Source organism: Acomys russatus, chromosome 29, assembly GCF_903995435.1.
Source record: "Acomys russatus chromosome 29, mAcoRus1.1, whole genome shotgun sequence".
NCBI lineage: Eukaryota > Metazoa > Chordata > Mammalia > Rodentia > Muridae > Acomys > Acomys russatus.
Genome location: NC_067165.1, coordinates 1,071,467 through 1,098,983, shown reverse-complemented (window position 1 = coordinate 1,098,983; position 27,517 = coordinate 1,071,467). Strand labels below are relative to the sequence as shown.

The following is a 27,517-nucleotide window of genomic DNA, read 5'->3' as shown; positions in this document are numbered from 1 at the left end:
TAGGAGGCAACTCAGGAAAAACCCCATTAACTCACCTGGGCTGGCATCTGCCAAAGCCACAGGCTATGTTTCTTCCTTCTGAGTTTGAACTGCATTTCATAATTAAGAATGAAATCCTAGCTGTGCTCCCTTACCAGTGATTCATAACTATTAATTACAACATGCACCGCGGTGGAAAAGTATGAAACAAAACATACAGAAAGTTATAATTTCTTACAACTTCAGCTCCCGATACCACGTAGGCTCTTCCCCCATATTGACACAGGAAGAAACATTGACTAATACGCTCCAGTTACCAGAAGCACGTGGCATCTTCTTGCAGGGACTTGTGGCGGCCAAAGGAAGACAAACCGCCCTTATTTATTTAACGTTTATTTATTTAACCTGCCGGCAGGGCTGTTTTGTTGGAGTTGGTTTTACATCCTGAATTACAAAGTTTAGGATGGGACAGAGTGTCAGCTGTTTGCTTTGTCTTCTGTTAACGGAACCCCAGGCTTCTTCCAAGAAACGAAAAGGCAGCACAAAGGGTTGGCCTTTCTTGTCTTCATCCGCTACGTTCTCTTCCCATCTGCCTATGCGCCTGGTCCAGCTTGCATCAATGCACAGCCCTTGACTTCATTTCCTCTCATGTCCTTCCACTCCATCTAGCCAACTGCTACCCGACTCCGAATGGACTGTGAGCTATTGATAGCCATCCACATGCTTTCCTTCTGTCTCACCTCAAATAAATAGGCACCCTATACTTAAATTAATTTTCATAGCCTAATTGTCATGTAGCAAGGATGCCATCTGAAAAGTGGCTGGAGTATGGACTCAGGAATATGTAGGAGTTTGGATATTGGCTCTATTTCTTTCAGTGAAAATGTGTGGGAAGTCAATATCTTCATCTATCAAGTAGGAATTGGAGTAGCACTTACTTCCAAGATCTGCTTTTGGTGTTTTAAATAGTAATATTGAGGCAGATTTTATGTATCAATGACGTGACCTTTCCAGATATACAATTCAGTTCAGGGTTTTCTTTAAAGCTGTTTTACTATGTTGATCAACTCTCACTCTAATATTATATCTCACATGCACTTATTCACATGTAATAGGTGTATATTACAGCCTATTATAGTCTCAGGCAAGTAGTATTTTGTCTTCATTGCTTTGCCTTTTTAGAGTATTTTTTTCAGATAAGAAGAGCCACACAATACGCATGCCCCATGGTGGACCTCCTTTTCTGACCATCACATTTTTTTTTTTTAAAAGAATTCTTCATGTTGTCTGTAGCACATATTTCTAGGTTGTTCTTGTTGCTAATGGAGGTCATATAGTGTGATTATAGCACCTTTTGTATAGTTCCTGACCACCAGATAGATAAATTGTGGTTTGAGTTTATTAAAAAAAATAATGGTGCTGATATTTGTGTTCAAGACATATACCTGAAGTTCCCTCATATAGGTATTTGGGAGTAGAATTGGTGAGCCACGTGGCCTAAAAGTGTGTGTGTACATGTACGATCTTGAACTTCTGCCCCTGAGTGCTGGAATTACAGGTTTCTGTCACCATGCAGTGGTGGGGTTTGAACCCAGGTGCTTCATGTACATTCGACAAGCATTACGTCAACCATGCTACATCCCCGGGTCTGTACGCTTCAGATGTCTTGTGTTGTTTTGAGGATTAAGTGTCACACAATAGTGGCCTCACATAGAAATACTCAAGGGGCAGCAATAAAAAACTGTGGTGGTTCCCCTTGCGTTTGCTTTTAGAGGACTCTACCTTGCTTGTAGAAATTAAGAAGGATGAGGCTCAGAAATTGTTTAGAACTTGCTCAAGATCACGTGGTTAATGGATTGACAAGCGAGGATCCTACTTTTCCATGTCTTCCATTCCATCTGGCTCTGTTCCTAGTCATGGTTGTCAACATTGTATTAACTTCTTTGAGAAAGACAGTTCTGATGGCACAATTGCCTGCTAAACAAATGTTAAGTGGCTCACGGCACAGAAGGAAAACCCTAGCTTTTGTAGTAGGTGTATAAAGCCCCCTGGTGTTTTCTCACCCATCCTTACTGTCCCAAGTCCCACCGTGCCCTTCTTCTACACCCATCCTTACTGACCTCTCTCCTGCTGTGCCAGCCTTCCCTGGGTTTCCTTTTCTTGCCTTCACAGAGGTCTCCTAGTCTAATAACAACCCTAACTTTTGTGGCTTCTATGCGTTTCAGCATGCTATGCTTTTTAAATTTTCACTTTGTAGCCAGGTTTGATGGCACACACTCATAATCCCAACACATTGGGAGGGAGGGGCAGGTGGATCGCTGTGAGTTCGAGGCCAGCCTGGTCTACACAGCAAATCCAGTACAGCCAAGTCTACCCAGAAAAAAATCCTGTCTCAAAAAAAGTAAAATAAAATAAAACAAAAATATTCTCTTTGTGAAATCTTACCCATTCCTTAATGTAGAGCTCAGTATATCTCCTCTGCCTTCCTTGTCCTAACAGCAGAGCATAGCTCCTCCATCTTTCTTCTTCTAACAGTAAAAACCAGTATATGTCCTCCTAACCCTGTTGCTCATGATAGATGGTCAATGAATGTGCTGGCTTGGGTTGGAACGACTGAAAAATTCATCTGTAGAAATGTATGACCCAGTAATGGAAATACTAATTTTTAAATTTTAATAAAGCTCTATTTATGAACTTTCTAGTACTGCCTAATGCAGAGTATTATTCATCCTAGATGAGAATATGACTTCTAGGCACATTTGGGCTTTAGTGGACCTTTAGTCATGTTTATGGCAAGTTCTTATTGCATTTTATTACATAGCAATTTGTGTGTGCTCCACAGACTGGGAGCTCCTCCATGGAAGACACTATATCTTACTCATCTGTGTACCTGCATTAAGCAACACAATGTAGAATCATGTCACAGAGAGCACTCAGCAGGGGCCAGACCAGTTAATAAACAAGAGGGTGAGTGAAGGACAAAATGAATCTCTTTCTCTGATTCAGAAACATCAAACTCAGGTGATATTCCCTTATTTGGCGTCTGAGTTCCAAAGAGGCTTAAGCACCTGTGTGCAGTCTCTACTGTTCTCAAACAAGAAGAACTATAAACAGGGAATGAGCAGGTCAAATAACCTCATTTGATGATATGATTCTATACAAAAATATTCTAAATACTCTGTTAGAAAATGCTCTGTTTTGATAAACACTTTCAGAAAAATATCAGGATATAAAATTAACATGCAAGAATCAATAACCTTCCTGTATACCAACACTCAACACATTAAGGAAGAAATCTGAAAAACAGTTCCATTCATAATTCCCTAAACCAACTAACTAACCAACCAACCAACCGTCTCACTCACTCTTGTAATAAACCTAGCCGAGCGTGTGACTTGCCTGCACAATGAAAAAAATTAAAATATGAAAAAAGGAAATTGAAGAAGAGACTACAAGAAGTAAAGACCTCTGTGCTCATGGATTGGAAGAATTAATATTGTGAAAATATTCCTCCTACCAAAAGAAATGGACAGGTTCAATGCAATACTCATTAAAATCCCAACAGGATTCCTCACATGCAAAAATACAATTATATAGAAAGTAGCATCTTAAAAATTAACATGGAAGCACAAAATACTAAGGATATCCAAAGCAATCTTAAGCAAAATGAATAATGGGGAAATTCAGGAAACTATTCCTGAGTTTAAGTTCTACTTTAGAGCCATAGTAACAAAACCAGCATGACATTGGCTCAAAACCAGACTTGAACAGAAGATTGAGAAGTTAAACCCACACAACTATATCTATATGAGTTTTGACAAAGAGGATGAAAATATTCAATGAAGGAAAGAGAGCCTCTTCAGCGAATGATTTTGTCAAAATTGGGTAGTCATACATAGAAGAGTTAGCCTGGACCCCTGTCTCTCACTCTGTTCAAAGTCAACTCCAAATGAACCAAAAATGTTAGTGTAAGATCTAAAATTGTTAGAGGAAAAAGTAGAGAAAATACTTAAAGATCTTGGCGTAGTTAAGAATTTTTCTGAATAGGAATCCAGTTGCCCAAGAAATAAAGTCAACAACTGACAAATGGCACTTCATGAAATTAAAAAGCTCTGTACAGGAAAGGAAGCAGTTAATTGGGTGAAGAGACAGTCTACAGGATGGGAGAGAAATCTTTGCTAACAGTATATCTAACAGATGATTTCTACCTTGCATATACAAGAACAAATGAACAAACAAAACAAAAATAAAGCAAAACAAAAGACCTAAACAAGAAATCATACGACCTGACCAATGAAGAGGCTAGCAAAATAGACAATTCTCAAAAAGTGAAACACAACTGACCTTTAAATAAAAAGTTCAGCCTTAGTAATCATTAGAAAGATGCAAATCAAAATTACATTGAGATTCTGTCTGTCAGAATGGCAGATATAAAAGAATACAAACAACAAGAAATGCTGGTGAGGATGAAGGCAGAGAGGAACGTTCATATCTACACTGCGGGGCAGAAGTGTAAACTAGTTCATGCAGAAACTAAATGAGTATAGAGGGTCTTCAAATTTATAAAAATAGATACGTGTTATGAGCTAGCTATAACATCATGGATATTTATACAAAGGGCGCTGAGCAACATGTCACAGAGACATAAGCACATTAATGTTTGCTGCAGCTAACTATTCATAGCAGCTAAGTTATGGAACCAGCCTAGGTGTGCAATGACAGAGGCATTACAAGAAAAATTATATATATATATACATATATATATGGATTTCTTTTAACCACAAAGAAAAATGAAATCACATCATTTACAGAACAAAGGATGAGCCTGGAGATAACCAGATTAAGTGAAATAAGCTTATATCAGAAAGGCAAACATTACATTTTTTTCCCTCACATATGGTTCCTAGATTGTGCATGTCTCATGTAAACCATATACGTACATATGACTTGAAAGGAGAAGTGAACGCCTCTAGAGGAGCAAAGGAGAGTAATGGGAGGGGACTGGAAAGAAAGGAGAGGAAAAGAAATATGTTCAGAAATATTGCTTGTATAATGTCTTTATTTAACACAATACCACACAATGATTATATGCAGTGAAATCTGAAACAATTGGCAAGATGTAGGAAACTTTCTCCTTTTCCTATTTATGTCCTGAGGACTCTACTAATACAGACCAGCTGCTTAGCAAGTTTACATGTGCTCTGCTTCCTTTCCCATTACTTATCTTTTTCTACACAGAGCCAAGAAAGGGGGCGGGGAGGAGCAAGGGGAAGCAGATGAGGAGGAAGTGAAGGGGGAGGTGGTAGAGGAGGAGCAGGGGAAGAGGAGGAGGAGGAGGAAGAGGAGGAGGAGGAGAAGCAGGCAGAGGAATAGCTGTTGAATAATTATGTAATAAGCAGCCATTAAGTGCTAATGATCAAGGTTTGGCTCCAAGTCCCAAGGCTCTTGAGGGCTGATAGCCACATGCAGCCACAACAATAATAAAGATGACTTGGTCATAATTCCATGCCTGGCACTATTTAAATTGTTCTACATGAAATAACTCATCCAGTCCTGTAACAACACAGAGGCGAAGGAATTAAAGGAGAAGGAATTTAAGGTGTAGTGAAGGGAGGTTTGGCGAAGGTGTAAGGAGTAACACTCCTGAAGTTAGACCTGGGATCGAAGCTGAGCCTGGTTCCAGAATGTCAAGGTTAGGGGAGTACAGACTTTTCCTGTTGCTTGCCTAGCACATGGAAGCATATTACGTACATCTACTATTCGTGTTGGCTACACTTGGGATTGGGAAAATACTAAAGATCTAATGTGTTGTGGAAAACTGGTGAGACTTAATGTTAGGGTGGGAGGCTGTGGAAGAGGACCAAGCTTTAGGGGCAGAGAATACATCTTAGGCTTGAAACTGCAGAAAGTCCCAGTTCCTAACCCATGAGCTGTTCTTGTCTGACAAAGAATTACCCATCCTGACACCCACACATTACTGTTTCTGGGTCAGAGGTCATTTTTGCAGTTTGAACGCTTTGTATAATTTGATTCTAGAGTCAGAGATTCAAAATAGTCCCAAATAAAAATATGATTAAGTTTGGCAGGGCTAAAGGATTTACCTCGAGTCATACACCTGGTTGGTATCTAGATGGTACTAAATGTCATTTTCCAGTGTTACAGCCCTGTGCTCTTTCATTTAAATCACACAGTTTCATCTGAGGTAGGAAAGTTGACAGAGCAAATTATTCAAAATGGGACTTTCCAGGGCCTGCCTAGAATTGGATGGGTGCCTCCCTGTGTCCCTACAAGACACACCCTGGTTTCACTGCAGATCTGAAATCTAAGTCTCTCCTTCTGATGTCAAACATCAGGGGGACCTCGTAAGCAGTGAGTTGTGCTCTATAGTGTCCTAAAACCTCAGTCCTACCCTTTTGTCCTGATAACCATAGCCTTCCCCAAATCTTCAGTCTTCAATGAAGAGGATTCACCAGAGAGAGAGAGAGGGGTGGGCAGGGAGAGAGGGGCGAGGGAGGGAGGGAAAGAGTGAGTGAGAGAGAGAGAGAGAGAGAGAGAGAGAGAGAGAGAGAGAGAGAGAGAGAGAGAGAGAGAGAGAGAGAGAGAGAGAGAGAGAGAGCCATTGGCTCAGTACATTCTCTGAAAGGAGAGAATAGCACAAAATATATTTCTTTAAATTTTCTCTATTTCTAGAATCTATTTGTAAAAGCAGATTCTGGATAGTTCAGGCACTGATGAGTGAGTGCTGTTCAGAGAAAGCTAGGATTGTGCAACAGATGCAAACTTGATCATGAGGGAGCTTACACTTTATGACAGGTACCAGTGGGCACATCGCCTCTCAGCAGGAGATTAGTACCAAGTATGTAGGGGTTGGAGCTAAAAGCTAGGCTTCAGATGTTAGATATGCCATCTACCAGCTGAATGTCTGCTCGCTGTTCATCTTTGCTGAGGTGTAGCTTCATTGATTACAAAAATGGGATCACATATTGATGTTGTGATAACCGAAGTTAAGACATAACTCCTAGTGGCAAATGCCATACTTGGCATACACTGTGACACCACGTTGACACATCTCTGCCTAGGTCTTGTGTTTCATGGCAGGTATTTTGGAAAGAAACGACACACATTGAGAGCAGAACACAATCTAAATGGCTTCTCAGTCTAGAGCGTTGTCATATCACCATAACACAAGTTCTTCCTTCTGCGTGAGAGAATTTACCCAGAAGCCCGAGGGGCAGAGTAACAGCTGATCCACCAACACATTCAGAAAGTGGATAGAAGAAGCGTTACTGCTGCAGAAGAAGAAGAGGTGGAGGTAAATGCTTTCAGAACCAGAGCAAAGCAAGTCACTCAAGACCCGAAGAAAAGGCAAGACCTGGGGGCAGAGGACATGGTGAGCTGCTGACTCACTAAGCCACAGAGAGCTCCCACAGCTGTGTTCCTTCAGTAACGTGAGCAGGCTGCTCTTCATCAAATGGCAACTTGGGAGGTGAAGATGGGGGCCTATGTCTGTTAATTCCAGCACTTCAGGGAAGGAAGGACCATGAGTTCTGGGATAGCCTGGGCTACATAGCAAGACCCTGTCTTTAAAAAGAAAATAATAGACGTGAGGTGAGGTAAAGAGGGAGGGAAGCAGTCTCAGGGTGTGTGATAGTCTGTGCTGTCTGTTGTAAACACTCCAGGGGAAAGCCATCCCCGCACTTGTCTGAAAGGCACACACTGCCCTGGGATGAGGTGTCCTCCTCTGAGAGCTCAAGCTGGGAAGCACTAGGAACACAGTCTGGAGTGAGGATGGGAGAGATGTCTGCAGTTAGGATGCTCTGCAAAGGTCCAACGGCATCCTGAATGACAGAAACGCAAGCCTCAGGGGACATATGCTGATCAGAATGTTTCTTCAGATTTGAAAAGGAAGAAATCTGAAAGATTATTTTGAGAGTCAGTTTGGAATTCAAATTTGCAAAGTCTGAGAGAGGGTATAGACCTCTCAAACCTGCAGTCCCTCCAACCTCCCTCAAGACATTTCTGGGCAAATTAGTCTGTTAAAGATAACTGGTCTCAATTGAAGTTTTCAGTGATTGGTGGAGATCCAGGAAGTGGCTTTTTGCAAAGCCCACATAGAATGGAAGGTAAGAACCAGAATGCTTCGTGACACTGCAGCTAATGCACATACCATCAAGGTGTACAAATACAAAGCTTTGCATTTCTGCCTTTGCACTCTGATTTCGAGAAGAATGCTGTGAGCTGAGATGGAAGCAAGATGTCAGGCCCATGGAGATTTTCATTTTTCTTGACTTTAAGTATCCAGCCTGTAGCAATTGAGGTATCATTCTAGCCTGATTAATCTTGGACAGGCTGTGTGCTTCGGTGTGTGGTTGGTGCCCGTGATAAAAATGGCTTGAGGTGTCAACTTGGCTGGGCTGCATGGTGACCTTTACTTAACCAGTAAGCTGTAGCTAATGGATGTACAGCTATTTGGTACATAAGGATGACATCTGAATTGGGAAATTGAAATTAAAGAAGGCCCCATCTATGCAGTGCTTGCATAAGCTCAAGGTCAAGAACATCACCTCTTCTTTCCTTAAAAGATACTGTTTAAGCAATACATACTGAACCAAACAAGTGGATGCTGGGAGAAGAGAGGGCATGCCTGGTCCCATGTAAGATGACTGAACTGAGCCCCTACCCACAGCAGGTAGTAGGAAAAGGCTTGGCAGAGGCAGCGATTTGAACTTCTTGTTTTAAGAGGACTAGGTAGAAGGTGGGAAGACTGAGGGCCATGGGAGCAGGAGGGAAGGAAAAGGGGCCTTGAGAGAAGACTCTTTATGAGAGAGGGAAGGAAACAAAATGGAAAAGCAGATCACTGGGAGCAGACATACTGTGTTGACAAAATTCTTCTCAAGAACCCTTATTTTCTCCTGGAACAAAAAAAGTGACAAACTGGCTCAAGGAACATTTGCATGCATGTACACAGTAGCAGCTGCAGCAAGCAGATGTGGAAGAGTCGCTGGGTAGCTGCCTCATGAAGACCTGAAGACACGCTTGGCACATAGTCACTTGAGCTTACAAATGTGTGAAAAGCATTTTCCAGTACAGAGCCCCAGGCTGGCTTCCGGTGAGTGTTTACTTGGCCTGGCTTAGCTGTGCTAAGTTCTCCTGGGATAGGTAGTCCTTCTGAGGACCTGTCCTTCCTGACAGGGAGAACAGGGAACTCAGAGGCTTGGGTTTGTCTTGAGCTCCTAGAGAAACAGTTACATAGCCACAGAAGGTGAGAAGGTTCTTCTTCCAAGCTGTCAGTTTCTGACCATGTAGATAGCAGTCTGCACGGTCTTCACAAGCTCTAAATGTAATTTGACCCAACAGAAGTTGTTTCAAGTTCCCCGAACCCATAGCAGCTGGTCAGCTGCCCAATCTTGCAGGTTCTCTGTCACTGAGAGAAAACTCTTTCTTATCGGAATGTGCCCTAACTCCTAAGTCAAGATAGCCCTCTTTGGGGCTGGCAGGATGGCTCATCCAGTAAAGATGCTTGCTGCCATGCCTGACAACCTGAGTTCTATTCCTGGTCTCCATAAGATGGAAGGAAAGATCTGCAAGTTGTCTCAACTTCATGAGTGATTATGCCCATGTATGCACACACAGTGAGTATGCACATGTGTGCATGCACATGTACACACATACCAACTAAATAAATGTGATAAATATTTAAAAAAAAACAAGAGACTTGATACCCTATGAGCATATAAAGGGGGAGGAAGTCCCCCTCAGTGACAGTCATAGGGGAGAGGAGTAAGGGGACAATGGGAAGGAGGGAGGAATGGGAGGATACAAGGGATGGGATAACCATTGAGATGTAATATGAATAAATTAATAAAATAAAACTACCACCAATTAGCATCCATTTAGTGCCTTTGATGTAGCAGCTACTAAACTGAACTCTTTACATACAATTGACTAATTCTGGTCTTGGGATGATCCATTGTTCAGATGAGAAAATCAAGACCCAGACATATTGAATTATTTATCTGTAATCATGGAGAAAGAAAGAACTAGAAGGACTAAAGCATGGGAAGGCCAGCTCCAGAACCTGCCTTCTTATCCCCAAGGTGGGAGGTGGGGAGACCTAGACTGAGTGTGATGGGGGGGGGGGAAGGTTCCGGTCCTGGGAACTCGGAACTTGCTAATCTTTCTGCCTTGGGACTCAGATTGAAGCTCTGTGCTTAAAATTCCAGTGTTCTCACATCAGTCTTGTTCTCAAAAATCATTCCATGGCTCCCAAGTAAAATGACAATAAAGTTTACTTATCTCCCATGGTCAGAAAAGTACTGTGGCCTCCTCTCTCTCACCTTATCCTCACTGGGGCTATAGAAATCAGAGTCTGTGCATGAAGTACCTTTGAGGTAGTAGTTTCTCTCTCAGTGACCATCCAACTTGTTTCTTTCCAGTCTTCAGGGCTCAAGTTCAAGGCCGCTTATTGACAAAGCTCTTCCTTGTGTGTCAATCTACCTCAGTCCCCATGATAGCAGATAACAACAATTAGAGAAAATGTTAAGTAAAACTAAGTGCCAGATAAAGTTATACACGATTTACGAATAAAGACTCATTTAAACATTACCGTAGCTCTAGCAGATTTTTAGCCTTGTCCCTTCTTTTTATGTGTGAAAAAGTGGAATGAAGTCGTAGCATCGTGTGCTGTCGTTACAGTTATCAGATGTGCACTGATAGAAGCATGATAAGAAGCCTGTGTTAGACTATAAACACCAGAGCAGGGTCCTACTGCAGCAGCCTGTCAGTGGGGACAAGGTGACCAGCCTCAGCAGGGTCCTACTGCAGCAGCCTGTCGGTGGGGACAAGGTGACCAGCCTCAGCAGGGTCCTACTGCAGCAGCCTGTCGGTGGGGACAAGGTGACCAGCCTCAGCAGGGTCCTACTGCAGCAGCCTGTCGGTGGGGACAAGGTGACCAGCCAGAGCAGGGTCCTACTGCAGCAGCCTGTCGGTGGGGACAAGGTGACCAGCCTCAGCAGGAAAAAATGCAGGCTTTCTCTAAAGAGAAAAAATTGTTTTCCTCATTTAAAAGTGACGTGTATGTGTGTTTGTCTACCTGTGTTTGTCCATGTGAATTTAGGAGCCTTGGACTCCAGATGAAGGCTTTGGATTTCCCTACAGCTGGAGGTATAGGTCCTTTGCAAGAGCAATATCTGTTTCCAACTGAAGAGCCAGCCCCCTTTAAGAAAAGATGCTATTTTACCTATGTGTAAATGTGTGTATATGTGCCTGTAAGTGCAGAGATCATGGGATTTCCAGAAACAAGGATCTGGATCCCAGTTCTGACCTATCACTTTGTTAACCTGCTGTCTTGGGTAAGGCCAGGCGCTCCCACAAGCTCCCCTCCCAATCTGTGAGGAACAATATCTGCAAAAACAACTAGATCCAGAGGAGACAGCATTGTGCCTGCATCTGGAAATAGCCATCACTGGCTTCTTTCCTCTCTTGTTGTCAGAGGCAGGCATGCGGAGCTTTGGACATTTCTCATGCTAGCTAGACCCCAGGCCCTGGAAATGGGAAGACCAGAGTACCATTGAGGGTTCAGAGACAGCTTACAGAATCTGCTGGGGATGCCTCTGCTGGCTAAGTGAGTCAGATGCCCACTTCCTAGACAAAGTGAAGGCCTGGGTAAGAAATGGACACAGAATTCCGAGTGTCACTCTTGGTCCTTGTCAGTATCTCTGGCTGGGGGGAGGTCAAGACAATACACGCAGATTCTGCGGGTTCTGTTGCCTGTTCTCTATTTCAAGGGGACAGTCCCTGCTTTGTTTCTCTTCTCTCCAGTGAAACCCTTCCCTGAAATGCTCCTGGCTTCTGAGAACAGCTCTAGAAACAGCCCACAACCATCAGCAGCAAGCAGAACCCATCCTGTTCCTGAGGATCATGTTATCTCTGGGATATAGCAGTAGAAAAGGACATGTCGAAAGCCCCCTTCCTTCCTCTGCGTCCTCCTAGCAATTTTCCATTTTCCTCCTTCTGCAGCATAAGCTCAACCTACCCATGGGAAGAGGAGAGTGGAGGTAGGGTGTGTATGAGGGGCCTTTCCCTGTCCCAGCAGTAAGTGAAGGGGGCTTGCTGTCTCTCTAGGAAGAGGCCAAAACCTCCTTGACCCATCACTTCCTCATCTTTTCTCCTGCCAGTTGAATTTTTCTTGTCTACAAAGGTCAGATATGAGCTGGCTTCAACTTTGACCCCCTGCTAAGCTGCTTGTGCTGGAAAAACCTGTGTCTAGAAAGGTGTGTCTCAACCCTGAAGGCTGGATTTAAGCACAGCTGCAGTGAGCCGTGCGACGGTACTCAGGCTGACACACAAAGTGACGTCCTCATGGGTTTATGCAAGACAAAGCTCAGACATCTGAGATCTGGCTTGCCAGGAGCTAGAGCCATTTGCTCTTTGTGGCAATTTGTGTTTAAATGTGTTTAAATGTGGTAGCTTATTTTTCCCGCCTGCTCTCTATCTCCTTAATGCATGTTGTAGAGAATTCTGTGTTCAACTCTGAGTATTTCTACATAACCAGACTTTTATTTTTAATGAGAAGAGGAGGAAAGTGTTTAAAATCGGGTCACACAGTGTCCCTAATTATCTTCAGCAGGCATATTTCAAGACCCCAGGACATGCCATTAAACTACAGGTAATGCTGAACGGACCCTGCACGTGATGTCTGTTCCTACATACGTGTACCTGTGATGACGTTTCACTTATAAGTTAGGCACAGTCTGAGATCAACAGCAGTATAGTAGAATAGTTACTGCAGTAAACGGAGTTGGGGTTACCTGAAGACTGTGGTAGATAGCACAGTATCCAATCTCACAACCCAGAGGGCAACCAGGGAACTAACAGGCAGGTGGACTGTACAGTATGGATCTGTGAAATGAACCGATAACTCATTCCGGCCAGGAGAGATCAGGATGGCACACAATTTCATCGTGCCACTCAGAAGGGCACAGGACTGAGAACTCATGAATGTCCCCCCTCTGTGGCATTTTCACTTCATTATTTTTGGATCAGGTTGAGCAAGGATAACTGAAACCTTCAAAAGTGAAACTGCAGCTAAGGGGGATGGGGGAGCCATATTACCATGAAAGGGAAGTCAGCCAGAACCTATCAAGGGTGATTTCTGTTCTGGTTCCCTCTGATACCAGGAGTCAAGCATTCTTAGCTCTCACATATTGACCGTCTGCCATGAGCTAGGCCCGGTGTGAGGCCTGCTGAGGTCATGTGATGCATGCTATAGACGCCCAATTGCACTTTTCTCATTGTTTTCACTCTGTTAAGTCATTTAATCCTATAAGTAGCTTTTAGGACATGTGCACTTTGCATACTAATTAGAAGGTGAGGCAACTGACACACAAAGAGATTAACTAATTTGTCCCAAGGTCAGGCGGTTAGAACTGGAATTTGGAAATGGTACCCTAACTGCCTCATAACTACTTCACATAGCCTTTCTTATTTGCTCTAACAACAACCTTATGGGATAGAAAATTGAAGTGCCCATTTTCCAGATGAGAAAACCAAGTTGTGGAGAATAATTTCCTGAGAGAGTGACCCAGATTTGTAACTTAATTCAACTCAATATGTCATTAAGTGCCCAGTTTGTGGCAGGCACTGTGGTAGGCACTGAGAGAACTGTTTAGTATGACAAGCTATACTGATTTAGTCATTTCATTTCTTTCTATTTCTTTTCACTTTGTTACTTCTCCCTGAAGTGATAGAACAGAGTTCACTTCCCCTGCCTTGAATGTCACGTGCAATAAAGGCAAGCCAGCGATGTCAGCACTGTGTGCCAGGGATGTTGACAGCACTGTGCGCATGTCCAGAGAGCCAGTAGAGACTTAGGCAAGCCTGAACAAAGCCAAGGAAGCACCTCAGCTCCTCCAATATTTTGATTTCAAGCTTGGGCAATCATCCCGTGCTATTTGTTCATTCTACAGACACTTATCAGGCATCTGTTAAGTTTAATATTCTTAGTTGGCAGCATAAAGCAAGAGGGTTTATATATGAACTTGTGGATCAATAGCAGAGAAAACAAGATATTGTAAGTATTATCTTGGGATTTTGAGACACTAATAAAAGTTTTTGAGATAATAAATGAATAGGATATGAGAGGAACACATTCTGAAGATGTCAGATAAATAGAGTCTTAAATGGTAAAAATGCACATTCCAGATGGCGATGGCTAAATTGTTTGCATTTTCTAAATACATACTATACACTAGGCCTTATATCTAAACTACATGTTTATTTTAATTGTAACTCCAGGATATAAGAATCAGAAAACATACGCAGCCCTGGGAAAAGAGTCAGTCTGGAATGTCAGAAGACAGGAGGCTGGCATGTTTAGCTCACACAACTGCAAATTGAGCAAGGCAGGAGTGGAGCAATAGGAAGACTAGGGCAAGAAGGGTTAGGAGCAGTGTTCTGAGGGCCAGCAGCCTGGTAAGAAGGCTGAGTCCTACCTCAAAGACAAAGAAGAACCAAACCAGGAAAAGCAACCAAACAACACACACACGTATACACACACGCAAACATGCACCACCCCAAAACAAAACAACCTATAACTAGGTTTAGAAGAAGCATGTCAGAAAAAAAGGCAAACAGTATAGACAACAAACCACTTTGGAAGGTAACTATAATGCTTTGGGGATAGAAAAACAGTCTTTCATTGCAGGAGAGAAGGGAAAACTAGAGAAATGACTAAAGAAGGTGTCTGTCCCAAAAGATAAGAGATAAATTCGTGATGGTGACAATGTTCTCCCAAGCTTGAACTTCAGGAAAAAGGGACAGGGCAGGAAAGACCTGGAACCTGGGTCTCTATGTGAATCAAGAAAGGTTACCAAAAGTTTCAAGTGTCTAGCAGCATGGAGTGGAGAGACAAGGATTGAAGTGAGGAGAGTCTGCATCCTGTATGGAAGATGCTGAGGGCGGCATTCGAAGAGATGATGGAGACGGCTTTATGGTTCTGAGCCTCGGTGGGAGAAGAGTGCAGGTGTAGGGTGAGTCCTTGGCAGTCATTCCAATTGCAACTCAGATAAACAGAGCCTGCAGGCATTCCCAGGAAGAGGCAGCTGTGTCCTGAAGGGCTTTCTCTGACAGGCCTGGAAGCTGCTGCGTGACCAGGCTTGAGGCAGGCAGCAGCTGAGGTTTGGGAGAACACAGGCACGTGGATAGCCTGATATGGTGGTACTGCTGCAGATGAGGCAGCCATGAGAGCCAGCTTATCTTCCCAGCCTCCTCCTCCCACCCTGTGCTGCAGAGCCCGGGTGCTGAGGCTCAGCGGCAGCTGCAGAAAGATTGATTCACAGATGAGGGCTGCAGCTTTAGCTGTGCAAAGGCAGCAAAAAAGGCAAATTGTGTGTGTGTGTGTGTGTGTGTGTGTGTGTGTGTGTGTGTATGTGTGTGTGTGTGTGTGTGTTTGAGGGAAACTGTTTATTTAAGGGTCCAAACGTCAAACAACCTCAGTAGCAGACAATAGTGATTTGTCAAGCAATGTATGCTACTGAATTAAACATCAAGATGGGCTGAACAAAGCAAAAGTAGACATTGATTTTTTTTCAAAGTGGAGTAACCTCCTTTTTGGTCTCAATTACAGGAGATACTTTTGTGCACAAGACATTTAGGTAACGATATCTAGGTGTCTTTTGGAGTCTACTGTAGCCAAAGAGAAAGAAAGGCCGGAACTAAAATGCAAAGGACAAAAAGAAACTGTTCGGAGACAAGTCAGCTACAGTGTAAACTTTTCGTTTTCTCTCATAGCAAAACCTGATGGTTGTCTTTGGGGGAAAAAAAGTGTCTGTATCTAGGTCCCTGGCAGTGATTTGCCTCTGGGAGGGCCAGCAATCTATTTAATGACTCCATTGACGTCAATCGCATAACTGAAATACTTACTAACATGCATGATTCCAGCTTTCAGGGGGAGGGGGAGGATGGTGTCTCTCAGCAGTGTGAAAACACGATGTGGAGTCCATGAGGAACGGACTCGCCTCGTTCTGCAACTACTGAGAGACTAGATGCTGCTTGTCCCCATGTCTTGTTTGATACGAGGAAAACATTTTCCTGCTGAATGAAGAAATTAATTCTGAACAAGTGAAAGCGGCCGCTAATAATTAGCAAGATATTATTTTTAGCTTTGTTCACTCAAGGGAGATGGTCTCACTATTCACACTTTACCTGACTTACTAATGATCTTGCAGTTATCCGTTCTTAAATTTAGACATATATGAAATAATTGCAAACCAGTGTAGACAGTTCAGTCAGTGTCTGTGTTCTGGGGTAAGCTTTTACAAGCTGGATATTTTAGACAGTTTTATTTTTTTTTCAAACCATTTAGAAAACTGCCTTGAGAATTGCCCAGCTTGTCTGGTGTAATTCTATTTTATGATTTTGTTTTATATACAGGTTCTTTATACACTCATGGTGTGTAATTGAGCAGAGTGTCCCAGCTATTTAGGTTACACATCTCATTCTGAACACTGAAGAATATGGCCGCTATTTTTATTTCCCCTCTTTTTTCTTTTTCTAATTTCCTTCAGTATCTCCTTTGTCCTGAGTATTTAGAGCCTTTCATTACATGGTTGCCCTGATTCCTGTTTGCTCATGTGTTGGAATCCTGCTTGACAGTTCTTGCTTAATGCAGAAACCAAGCAAAGGTGCAGCTTGCGCTGGCTGGCCTTCCTTTCCAGTCACCTGACACGGATCTGCTTTGAAGCTGCAGCCATGGTTCTCCAAGGAACCTCTGCCCGTACACCCCAGCCCCCTCTTATCCTAGACCCTAGGAGTTCTAGCAAAGCCTTAGTTTTCTGAGTTGTTCAGGGTTAGAGACCAGGTACCAAGCCCTCGATCTACTTCTTGAACAAAATGTGCTTCTGGCCCATCTACTTAGCCCTCAGAAATAGCCAAAACCAAGTAAAGACACACGAGGAGTCATGTAGAGAAACTGAGTTCCTGAAAGGAAACCTTTTCTTCCAGTGACCAGCTGGGAGTGTCACCCCTTCCAGAATGGCCTCGAAGCATAGTTAGAGGACATGGGCTCCCTGGAGCCTGGGCGAAGCCTTAATGAAGACTGCTGCTCAGCTAGGTCAGCACATTTCACGCTTCACTGGAAGACTTCTGCTTCCTCATCCTATTTGTCCAAATACATTCTTTCCTTGAAATATATTTTAATTGACTCATGTGGAAAACCACCACAGTTTGTGCTGCAGACACCCGAGCTGAGAGAGATGCAATGACTGTAGCAGTCTGGCCTGGAGACCTCCAGGCAGCTCTTCAGTTATCTTGTCAACACAGTTGGCTGACATTTTGGATGATCTGTCAACTTCTGGGTTACTTTAAAAACAGCAGATCGTTTGCAATTGGCGATCTTCACAATTCGTGTGGCCATTGACGAAGTTGAGGTGAAATATTATGATAGAATGTCCTATTTCACACATCACTCTGGATGTGTCAGAATTCTATGTGTGATGCCTCCTGTTGTAAATCAAGTCATTTATGTGAGTCAGAGGGGAAAGTTGCTAAAAACAATGCTTTTCTTTCCTTTTGGCAAGAAAAAATCCTTCTGCAAAGGCAGTGATCACTTAGTAATTCATCTTCTCAGTATATTTATATCTTAAATAAATAATATAAATAATTTATATTCTTTAATGACATACTCAAAAGCATAGATGGAAGGGCTTAGGACAGAGGGTGTGGGGAAACTGTGGCAGTTGTCACATAACCACACATCTGTAGACACGTTTATTAATTTATTTTTCAATTATCTGATTTGTTTTTCCTTAGATCCTGAAATCTAGAGTATTTGGTCTTTCACTTTGAATGTGTCCAGGTGAAAGAATTCAAGTTCTTACCTTGTTCTAGACTTTTCTTTCTTTTATTCTGTCTTTTCCCCCTTTCTGTTTCAATCCTAACTAGAAAAAGCCAAGAATTCACAAATTTAAAAGGAAATGATGATTTTATGCAGATGAACTGATCATTAACCTTAAAAATTTCAACGCTCACAAGAGGATTTACTGTGGCCTCCTGGACTCGTGTGCATGGGCATCAGGCCTGGCTTCCTGGCCTTTTATTACTGAATGGTTCCTTTCCTACTTTGTCCACAGAGAGTCACCTTCTTAGGCTTTACTCTTTCTTATTCAAAACCTGCATGGACAAATTGACATATATAAGAGGTTACCAATTTTTTTTTTGCCCCAAAATGTTCTATTTCAAGACAGTAAGTAATTAAGATTATAAAAGAAAAACAGAAGTGAATATTTTCCCAGACACAGAGATACTGTCTTATTATATTTTAACTTCATGAGTACTTTCCTTCAAATAGGGTCCAACTCGTATGGAGTTCTGGTCGGTTTGACATTACTCTCTTTCTACTGTGTAGAAATAATTCACTGTGTTAGGAATACAGAGAGATGAGAAAGGTGTAGCCTCTGCCCTCAGGAACCTGGGTACCAGCGGGAGAAACACCACTGGGGATTCGTAGTGCATCCCAGAATCGAGTTGTCACCAAAAACAGGAGCACTTATGCTAAATAAAAAAAAGTTGTCTTTTCAAAGACAAGACTTTTCTGTTGAGCTCCAGGAGCTGAGAGTCTGGTCCAGTAGAGGGAGGAAAGGTGTCTCGGACCGAGAGATTTCATCACTCAGAGGCTCGGTTGTTCAGCAACAGCCACGGTAAGTGCAGGAATCTCACCTGGATTTGGAGAGTTCACTTTTACTGTGAATCACATTTTGTGTGTATGAATGAAGAAGCAGAAGAAGAGGAGACAGAAGAGGAAGAGAAGGAGCACAAAGTAAAGAAGAGGAACAGAAGGAGTGAGAAGATGAAGAGAGGGGAAGGCAAAGAAGCGAGATGGAGAACCAGGAAGAGGAAGAAGCAACGGAGGTGCCATCTTCTAAGCTCTGGCTTCTCCTCCTTGCTTCCATACCATGGAAGTCAGGCAGGCTTTGCTGACAAAGTACATTGTTGTTGAAGGTGTACAAACCATCATCTTGTGCTTCTTAACGCTCCTATTTCTATCAAAACTGACATTCAAATTCAGTACTTCAAAATAAACACCTGGTTTTCTTTCATAAGTTTTCAATGAAAACTTAAGCTTTAAACAGTGTTCCAGCACTCCGTGCTGTTCACTAGAAACCATGTATTTTTCATTCCCCTTTAAAGCTTCTATTAAAACATACCTCTCTGTTATATGCTGATAAATATTAAAATAACAGGAAAAATCTGCCAGGCTTATTTCAGCTGATAATAAGAACAAAACACGGGATGTGTGTCTCCCTCTCCTGGCTGTGGCTTACCATTGAGAAGAGTTTGAAACCAGTAATTAGGTAATAATTGGTACCACCACAGTCTCTTCCCAGAGAAAACCAGGATTGTTGCAGTGTGCCACAAAAACAGAAAAAACAAACAAACAAACAAACAAATAGCCTTGAGTGGCATTGTCATTTCTTTGTTCCATTGTTACAAAAGCTCCAGATGCCAAGCTGTAGTCAGTGTGCCAATAACCATAAAACATTTTTCAGACACTGTTTTGGCTAATGAGTTAATTTATAGACCCATAAGCACCAAATATCTTCCTGGTATATGTCCACATTTATAACAAGAAAAAGGAAATGTACTTTAAATAGTCAAATTGGTATCAGAAACACGTTGGTAGAACTGGCAAACAAAGCTGCCTCGTGTGCAGGCCAATAAGATAAAACAACAGGCGGTTCAAAACAGCTCCTTTGATCTCCCAGGATCCAGCACAGCTACACATGAAGACACTACTCTGTTTCTTTTTATACCTAACGGAAGTGGCCCATCAGCACACTGAGGTTTTGAAGTCTGTGGGCAGAATACTGTTTACCTCTTTCTAGTTTATATCACAGGGTTCTGGTGAACACTCACCTTTCTTCATGGCTTTTTGTTGTTGTTGTTGTTATCCTCATCCTTATTCTTCTAAAAGTTTTAAAAGCATATACTGCAAGCACTTCAGAAGCCAACAAGAAAATGGAACCCACTGCCTTTGTTCCCTTCATTCAAAAGTTAGTAACTTACAAACACTTCTGAGGTATTTATGGTCATCACGTTAGCAGAACACAACATCCAAAGAGGAAAAAGACTCTAATTATCAGGGGAGGCGTACTGTCAGATATCAGGGGACCATGCTGCATCTATCTTAGTTCCCTATGGCGGTTGATTGAGGTCTCCCTGCTACAAGAGAGGGACAGGCTCAAAGGAGCAGAACTCATGTGACAAATACGTGTTGAACATATGTCTGTGATATTCCTTCAAAGTGGCGGTTCAACACAGGAAGACCAGATGCACAGAATTGAAAGATGAGAGGAATGAAGCTGAGTGACCTCCAAAAGAAATGTTTTGGGACCTGGGGAGAAGCTTTGGTTTTCCACCTGGCTATGATGCAGAGTGACTTGTAACTCTAGCTGGTGCTAAGAGGAAAACCATCAACGTGCCTTGGAGACCTCAGGCTAATGTGGGTACCCCTGTGGAGGAATGTTTGAGGTTAGCACTCCTGGCGTTCACTAAGGTCAACAAGCTGAGGTCAAATTGCCCCTTGACATAGGTCAGCCTCCTCTTCTGGAAACAGCAGGACCAAACATTTCATTGTGACGGCCTAGGCACACAGTGGACGCTTTGTTTCCAAGTATTTTTAGTTTGGCTTCACTTGGGGTGAAGGTCCAATATGTCTTTGAAAAAATGTCACCAAGAGCCAGGCTTCTGAGGGTTACTGTGTGCATATAAATGCTGTGATTCTAACAGCAGTACCGAATAAGAAACCCATTTATTATTGGAAGACAGAGATGGATCTCCTAAGGAGGCCTACCTTGCAGGCTGACTCTGGAGACAGGAGCCTGACTAGCCGCTGGTGACCTCCTGTGGAGAAACAGAAACAGAGGCTGAGCTTGCATTGAAAAGCCTCCCCATTCTTCCATGATCCCTGACCCCCACCCCTGAGATTTCCAGGGCATAATGAGCAATCCAGAGACATAAGGCTATCTCCGGAAGGTAGGCTCTTGGAACATGGGTAGATGATTGCAATTCTCTCACATCCACACGGCCTGGAATTTCCCTCTGTGCAGCATCAGGATGCAAAAGCTTGCCAGGAAGGAAGTTGGTTACCTCAGGTCTCTTGCCAGGCGCCCCCCCCCCATTTCAGGTTTTCTGGAGGAGCCTCTCAGAAAAGGAGACACTTGCGTAGGCCTTGCTCCAAATGTTAGCATGAGCCTCAGGTCTTGGAGGACAGAAAGTCATAGCCACAAGTACCCTTCGAGACTTGTCAGTTTGGGACCCGGCTTAGTTGCACCTCAGGAAATTGAGATGTTGGACAAATCATTTGTCAAATGCCTCACGTAATACCTAGCCACAGTCATCCGGGTTTCTTGGCTAGAGGAACTGGCTTTCCATGGAGGATCAAGAAAGAGAGTTAGGCCAGTAGTTGTGGGTCTAACTGTCCCGGCATTAGTGACAGTATCCTAAAGAGAGATACCCATGCCCCTCCCTGTGGCTATTAGACGACTGAGAATGGACTCCAAGAAATTGGACTTTTCCCGGGTGGGTCTCATGCTAAAAGAGAGCAAGGGCTGAGCCAACCAGAGAGTGAGCTTGTCTCTCTGAAGAGATCCACATGGTGCTAAGAACTTGTCAGGGCACTCTGTGAGACAGGCCTGGAGCTGAGATGATGATGATGGATCAGTACTGGGAGGAACACAGCTCGGCCGGAACTCTCTTGTTATGGCCCCTCTTGCCTTCTATTTAAAGCTAGTGTTCCAGTCAGGAGCATGACAACTGCTTTATTCCTCCTCCCAGTGCCACTACATTGAAAATCTCTCTCTCTCTCTCTTCTCTCTCTCTCTCTCTCTCTCTCTCTCTCTCTCTGTCCTGTTTTTTGTTATCATTTGTCACTTTAACTGGTGTATTGTGCATGGGTAGCATGCTCCTCAGCCAGGCCCAGGCTTTGAGTTATGGTAACACAAATGAACATCAGACTCATGGGGGAGGTATTTAATAAACACCTTCCCCGCCTCGGAAGAGCCCATTTTCACGTCTGGCACAGGCCTAGGGATAATGTGCATTTTAAAGTCCTCTTTGAATTCCTACGCACAGGCCAGTCTGAGGGAGAAGCCAGATTCTAAGGGATGGAGAAAGGCATGCAAGGCCCTTGCTGAGGCAGCCTCTGCCTACTGATCAGGCACAGTAGTGACTTTTTCCCCAGCCATCATGTCCCCGGGGGATAAGAGAACTTCTTACAGTTCTCATCTTACAGCTACAAGCCCATAATCAGGGTCCATAGCCACCACCCATGGGCGGACAGGGTGATCCTGGGCAGGGCTCTCTTTAGCATCTAATGGTCATGCGTGACAGTGCGGGGGAAACCGTTGTGCCGTGATTGTTGCTCTCTGCTACGCATCATGCTGAACGCCTCTCAGCTTCTTCCCCTGGGAGTTTTATCATTTTCCTTTAGGGATCAGGAGTCTAGGGAGACACAGTAAACACACTACAGCACACACGGTGGTTTCCAACTGGCACAGCAAGACTCAGAGTCAAGTCTTTCTGAATCCAAAGTGCTAGCTCCTTTCACTGTACCATGCGCTGAACAGTCCTACACTAATCCTGAGGGCTGTTGTTTTTGTTTTCAGGGCAATTGAAGGATCCAGTTCCAAACCCCTCAGCTTGTAGGCAAAGCCTTCTGCACTCTGTCCTCCCCACACCTCCCTAGTTTATCCCTGGACTTCCTCTCCGTCTGACAGTTCATCTCAGACCACAGACGGGCTGTGTGCTCTCATGCATTTTATACTTCTCCCTTATTGAACTCCAAAATTGTAATTAAGATATGAACTGTCTAATTAGGGTTTGATACATAACTCCCTAGATTAAAGGTAAACTCGACGTAGGCAAGGGAAGACTTGTTCACTCCTGGGGTCCTAGGATGCTAAGCAAGAAAGCCTTCACACGCCAACGACCCAGGAACACTCAGCGGCATGCTAGGTGAATGGATGCATGAAAAGTTCATGTTCACTTTGCTCAGGCCAAGGTTGGTCTCTTCCTTCGCTCTGAACTCACTCTGCTCCTTTCTTGCTGATGCTCAGGCCGTTCTTCTGTTGGGGAAACTCTCCCCGCATGAAACGTCACCTGCTGTTGCAGATTACAACTCTTCAAAATGACACTATATTCCTCATGGAAAAAGGTCCCTCGTCTAGCCATTCCCGGTCCCATGGTGCTCTATCTATACCAAGGTCCATTTCCTCATGCTACAATCCATGTATGTCATTCTTTCCACGAGGTGGCCTGCTCATAGCAGACTCCACTTTGGCTTTTTTTTTTTTTTTAACTCTGAAGGACCCACCAACTTCCTGGCAAGTAGTAGCAGTACCCAAACTGGACTATTGATTGAACCAGTCATTGATAGGAAAAGACTACGATGATGCCAACACACTATATGGATGTCATAGCTTGCATCTATTTATGTGTCATCTTGGTTCTTGGGCTGCCCACTGTGCATGCTCTCTCTTAGTGCTGGGACTTTGTAGACACCTGCCTCGGGGGCCAACTCTTTTGTATGACTTGGGACTGTATGCAGACAGTCCCGCACTTACACTGGAATGACGGGCCCTCACCTGTGCTGTGTAGTTTCCTATACTTACTCTTCTATTGTACTGTAGTGCAACTCCCATCTTCCTGTGGGTCTCTTCAGCACAAGTGTGAGGAGTGTAAGGAAAGACTGAGTCTCATTCCTAGCTGTACCTCTGCAGTCTGGCTTGGCATCTGAGTGATGCGCCTCTCCCTGCATATCCAATGGTTGAAAGCACATTTCAACTTTTGTCCTACGTATTTTCCTGAATTCTCCAGGAGGTTTTTGTGAAAGATGGTCATGAACTAGGGCTTTTTTCATTTATTTTTATCTTTAAAATAATTTATTCAGATTATATCCCATTTGTCTCCCTTAGACCTGTGACAGAAGAGGATCTCCTCCCCACCATATGACCACAGCCTATCAGGGCTCATCTGGATAACCCGCTTCCTTTCCCTCTGAGGGTCACCAGGCCTCCCCACCAAGGGGAAGTGGTCAAATAGGGGGCACAACTTTTTAAATTCTAGAAACACCTACTTTCTTAGTAGCGTAGTTACTCACATCATCCAATTCTTTCCACAATTTCTTGGAAATTACCCATTATGTGAATTCTCTCATCTTGGAAGTTATTTTGTGAAAATATGGCTCTTACTTAAAGTTGTTCATTCAGATGAGTACACCTGTGTAGGAGTTAAGGCAAGGGCCATGGTTTGTTTTGTTTTGTTTTGTTTTGTTTTGTTTTGTTTTGTTTTTGCTTTATCACTTCTTCCTGATACACGGTCCAAAAAGGAGGTTCAGTATACTTTACTGAATGGATGGCTTCTGAAAACCACATTCTTGTTGGTAAGACATGAGAGTGCCAGCCAGAAAACTCATGGGCTCAAGGGAAAACAAACAATGTAGCCTGCCTGGTTTCCAGCAGTCTCTAACTTATAAAAGAATAGTAGGAAGTTCTTTACCTGGCTACTAAAGATGTTGGTGGGAACTGGGAGGTTTGTGGCCACAGTAGTTAACCCTTTTCAGCCTGAATTGTGTTGTGGAGAGAGAACTCAGCTGCAACAGAAACCAGGGATCTTAATCCCAATCCAGACTCTGGCACCTTCCAAATTTGTAGCCCCTGGCGGCTCATTGAGCGTCAGCTTCTTTCTCACTTGAGGCGAACAGGCAGCAAACACTATTTCCTGACGATTTACAGTGTGTGAGGTCCTGTGTGAGGGGCTCACATATATTTCCTCACTTACTATGAGGAAATTTGGCTAGGTATTTTCCATATCTGAGTGGTCAAGATTTTATGATTCTCAGCTAATTTAAATCCTGAGCCAAAATACATAAAGGTCTGAGAGACATTCCAGGTACACACGAAAGAAGAAGGTTCCCCCCCCCAAAAAAAACATGTACACTCTGATCAAATTATGCCTTTGAAGAACTGTGAATGCAAAGATGGCATGGTTCCCTGGTTGCCACACACATCAGTGCTTGCTGAAGGACAATGGGAGAAGACACCTCGGGTACCAAGGAGCGAGCATTCACAACTTTCCTTTTGGAAGCCATCAGGCGCTTCAGGGAAATGTCTCTGAGTTAACAAGCCCAAGTGAAAGCTACAGTTTTCAAAATTAACTCCTGGGACAACGGAAGTGTAGGTTTTCATTTGCAGCCAAGAAATACAGGCCCGAACCCTCATTTCATTAAGGTGCAAGGAAACCTCCTCAGCAGAAACTATAAGATTTTCACCCTTTGGGTGGCAAATCTCAGGCAGACAATGGGCTGCTTTATACAGAGCAAAGAGCCAAAAGATAAAAGAAACCGTAACGTAGGAGAAGTGTAGTTCTATGTGGGAGTTCCTTTTCACATAATAAACCACACTAGCCAGATGTCTCATGAAAAGCACTCCAAGGACATAATTACTGCTTAAATGCTACATTCAAGACAGGGAGTGGCACCCTGGAACCCACGTTAAATATCCCAGAAAGCAACTTCTAAATTCCATGGATCTTACAGCTCCAATTGTTAACATAAGCTAGTGCATGTGGGTGGGATGCTCCTTGTGTGCCATGTGCACCCCTGGTAGACAATCTTATCCTCACTTCCTTCTCTTACTCGCTGGAGAGCACTGACTACCTAGCGGTAGAGTGGAGTGTTATCAGTGGACCCTCAGCTCACCAACCTACCCCTGCCATGCGGGCCCATTTGTGCCTTAAACCCAACACTCAGGTCTTATCCAGGGCCACACAAAGATGTTCCCGGCTCCTCTTGTGGAAGTTCTTGAGGGTCTGCTTTTCCTTAAATTTTTGTCCTTTGATGCTGATTATAAAGAGATAATTGAAATCAAGCTGGGGCTAGTTGCTAACACCTGGATTCTTGTGCCTCCGAAGCTAAGAAAGGAGGTCAAGGCCAGCCTGAGCCATATAGTGAGTTCGTAAGTTCTGGGTCAGCTGGGGCTAGAGAAGGAGACCCCATCTCAAAGTAAGATAATCAGAAAGTCTTGAAATGAATAATAAGACTAACTCTATAAAACACAGATATGGATTTACAGAAGATCAGTAACGCAGATGGCTAGCTGCTGGAGACGTGCTTGCTTTTATAAAGATGGCTTGTCTTGGACAAGGGTGACACGAGGGATCATGGTTTGAGAGATGGTCCTTAGGTCGAGAGTGATAATGGCTCTCGGTCCATTCTGAGTATGCCAGTTAGGGTCTCAAGATAATTGATCCCCGGAGCCCTGTGTGACCCAGAACATACACGACCATCTGAAGATGCACGTCTTAAGGAAGCAACTTCAATGTGTTAACCAGCAGAGTTAAGATGTCTCTAATAGGACTCAGAGGAGGAATACTTCCACCCATGCTAACAAATAGCATTGGGAGCACTGTTCACACGTCACTTCTCCTTGGATCTGGGTAAGTTATCAGTTTGGCCCAAGGCACAGGTAGTTAGTTACACTAAAGACGCTTTTGAAATGTGCCTTTACTCACTCCTTCCTCCCTGTCCCACCTGTACCATTCTGACCTGGGGCTTCATTCCTAACGAGACTGACTTAGTTAATGTCTGCTTTTAGCCTCCCCTACTGTCCTCTGTTTCATAAGTCGCTCCTACATAACTGTTCAAACCATACAAACCACCTTTTCTGCAAGCAGGAGGAGTTAACAGGTATTGTTAATCAGAGGGACCCTGCACTGGGGTTGGGAGGAGCTAACAGGTGTTGTTAATCAGAGGAGCCCTGCACTGGGGTTGGGATGCTTGGTTCAAGTACAACAGCTGCTCACTAGGGGCTGTGTAGTTGGTCACATTGAGGCCATTTAATCTCACTCTGCCTTGATACTTTTCCATAAAGTGGAAGTGAGACTATTTGTTATAACTATTGCTTCTGGAGATAATTAATATGAAAACCCTTTAGGCTCAACAAGATAAATTATCAGTTATAATAGTTCACAACCACTATACTATATGCCACTTTGAATGCTTTACAAATATTAATTCACTAAATCGTAATAATAATCTTACCTTATAGTTTAGGAAACCAAGACCCAGAGAAGATAATTAACTTTCCCATGTATATGATTTCCAAGTGTCAGAACTGTATGATGTGACCAATACATATTGTCCCAGAAACCAATTATGTGGAGAACAATATACCTGGCGAGGCCATTTCTGAATTTTCCAGAAAATTTCTAAATAACTAGTGATCTATCTTTCAAAAGTTCTTCATTCAGAAACACACACACACACACACACACACACACACACACACACACACACACACGATATTTATGGAGCATAAAACATGTGCCCAGCATTCTACCACAGTCTAGTGATGGCCAAAGATCCATAAAGACAATGTGACAGGTCATTGGCATGCCCTTAGGCCAAATGGAGACCACTAAAGTAGGCTTGCCAGGGCCAGCAAAAGCCCATTGAGAAAGATGACTGACACTCATCATCTTAAAA

At 43.4% G+C, this 27,517-nt stretch overlaps 1 protein-coding gene across 2 annotated transcripts in view; it reads right to left on the bottom strand.

Annotated features, from left to right (window-relative positions):
* Nucleotides 1-27,517, bottom strand: part of Pde4b (phosphodiesterase 4B) — a 433,831-nt gene that overhangs the window by 78,083 nt on the left and 328,231 nt on the right. For both annotated transcript variants that reach the window (XM_051171541.1, XM_051171542.1), the window contains one exon: nucleotides 20,828-20,877. In XM_051171541.1, the coding sequence (XP_051027498.1) occupies nucleotides 20,828-20,877 (50 nt within the window). The remainder of the gene's footprint in view (nucleotides 1-20,827; nucleotides 20,878-27,517) is intronic.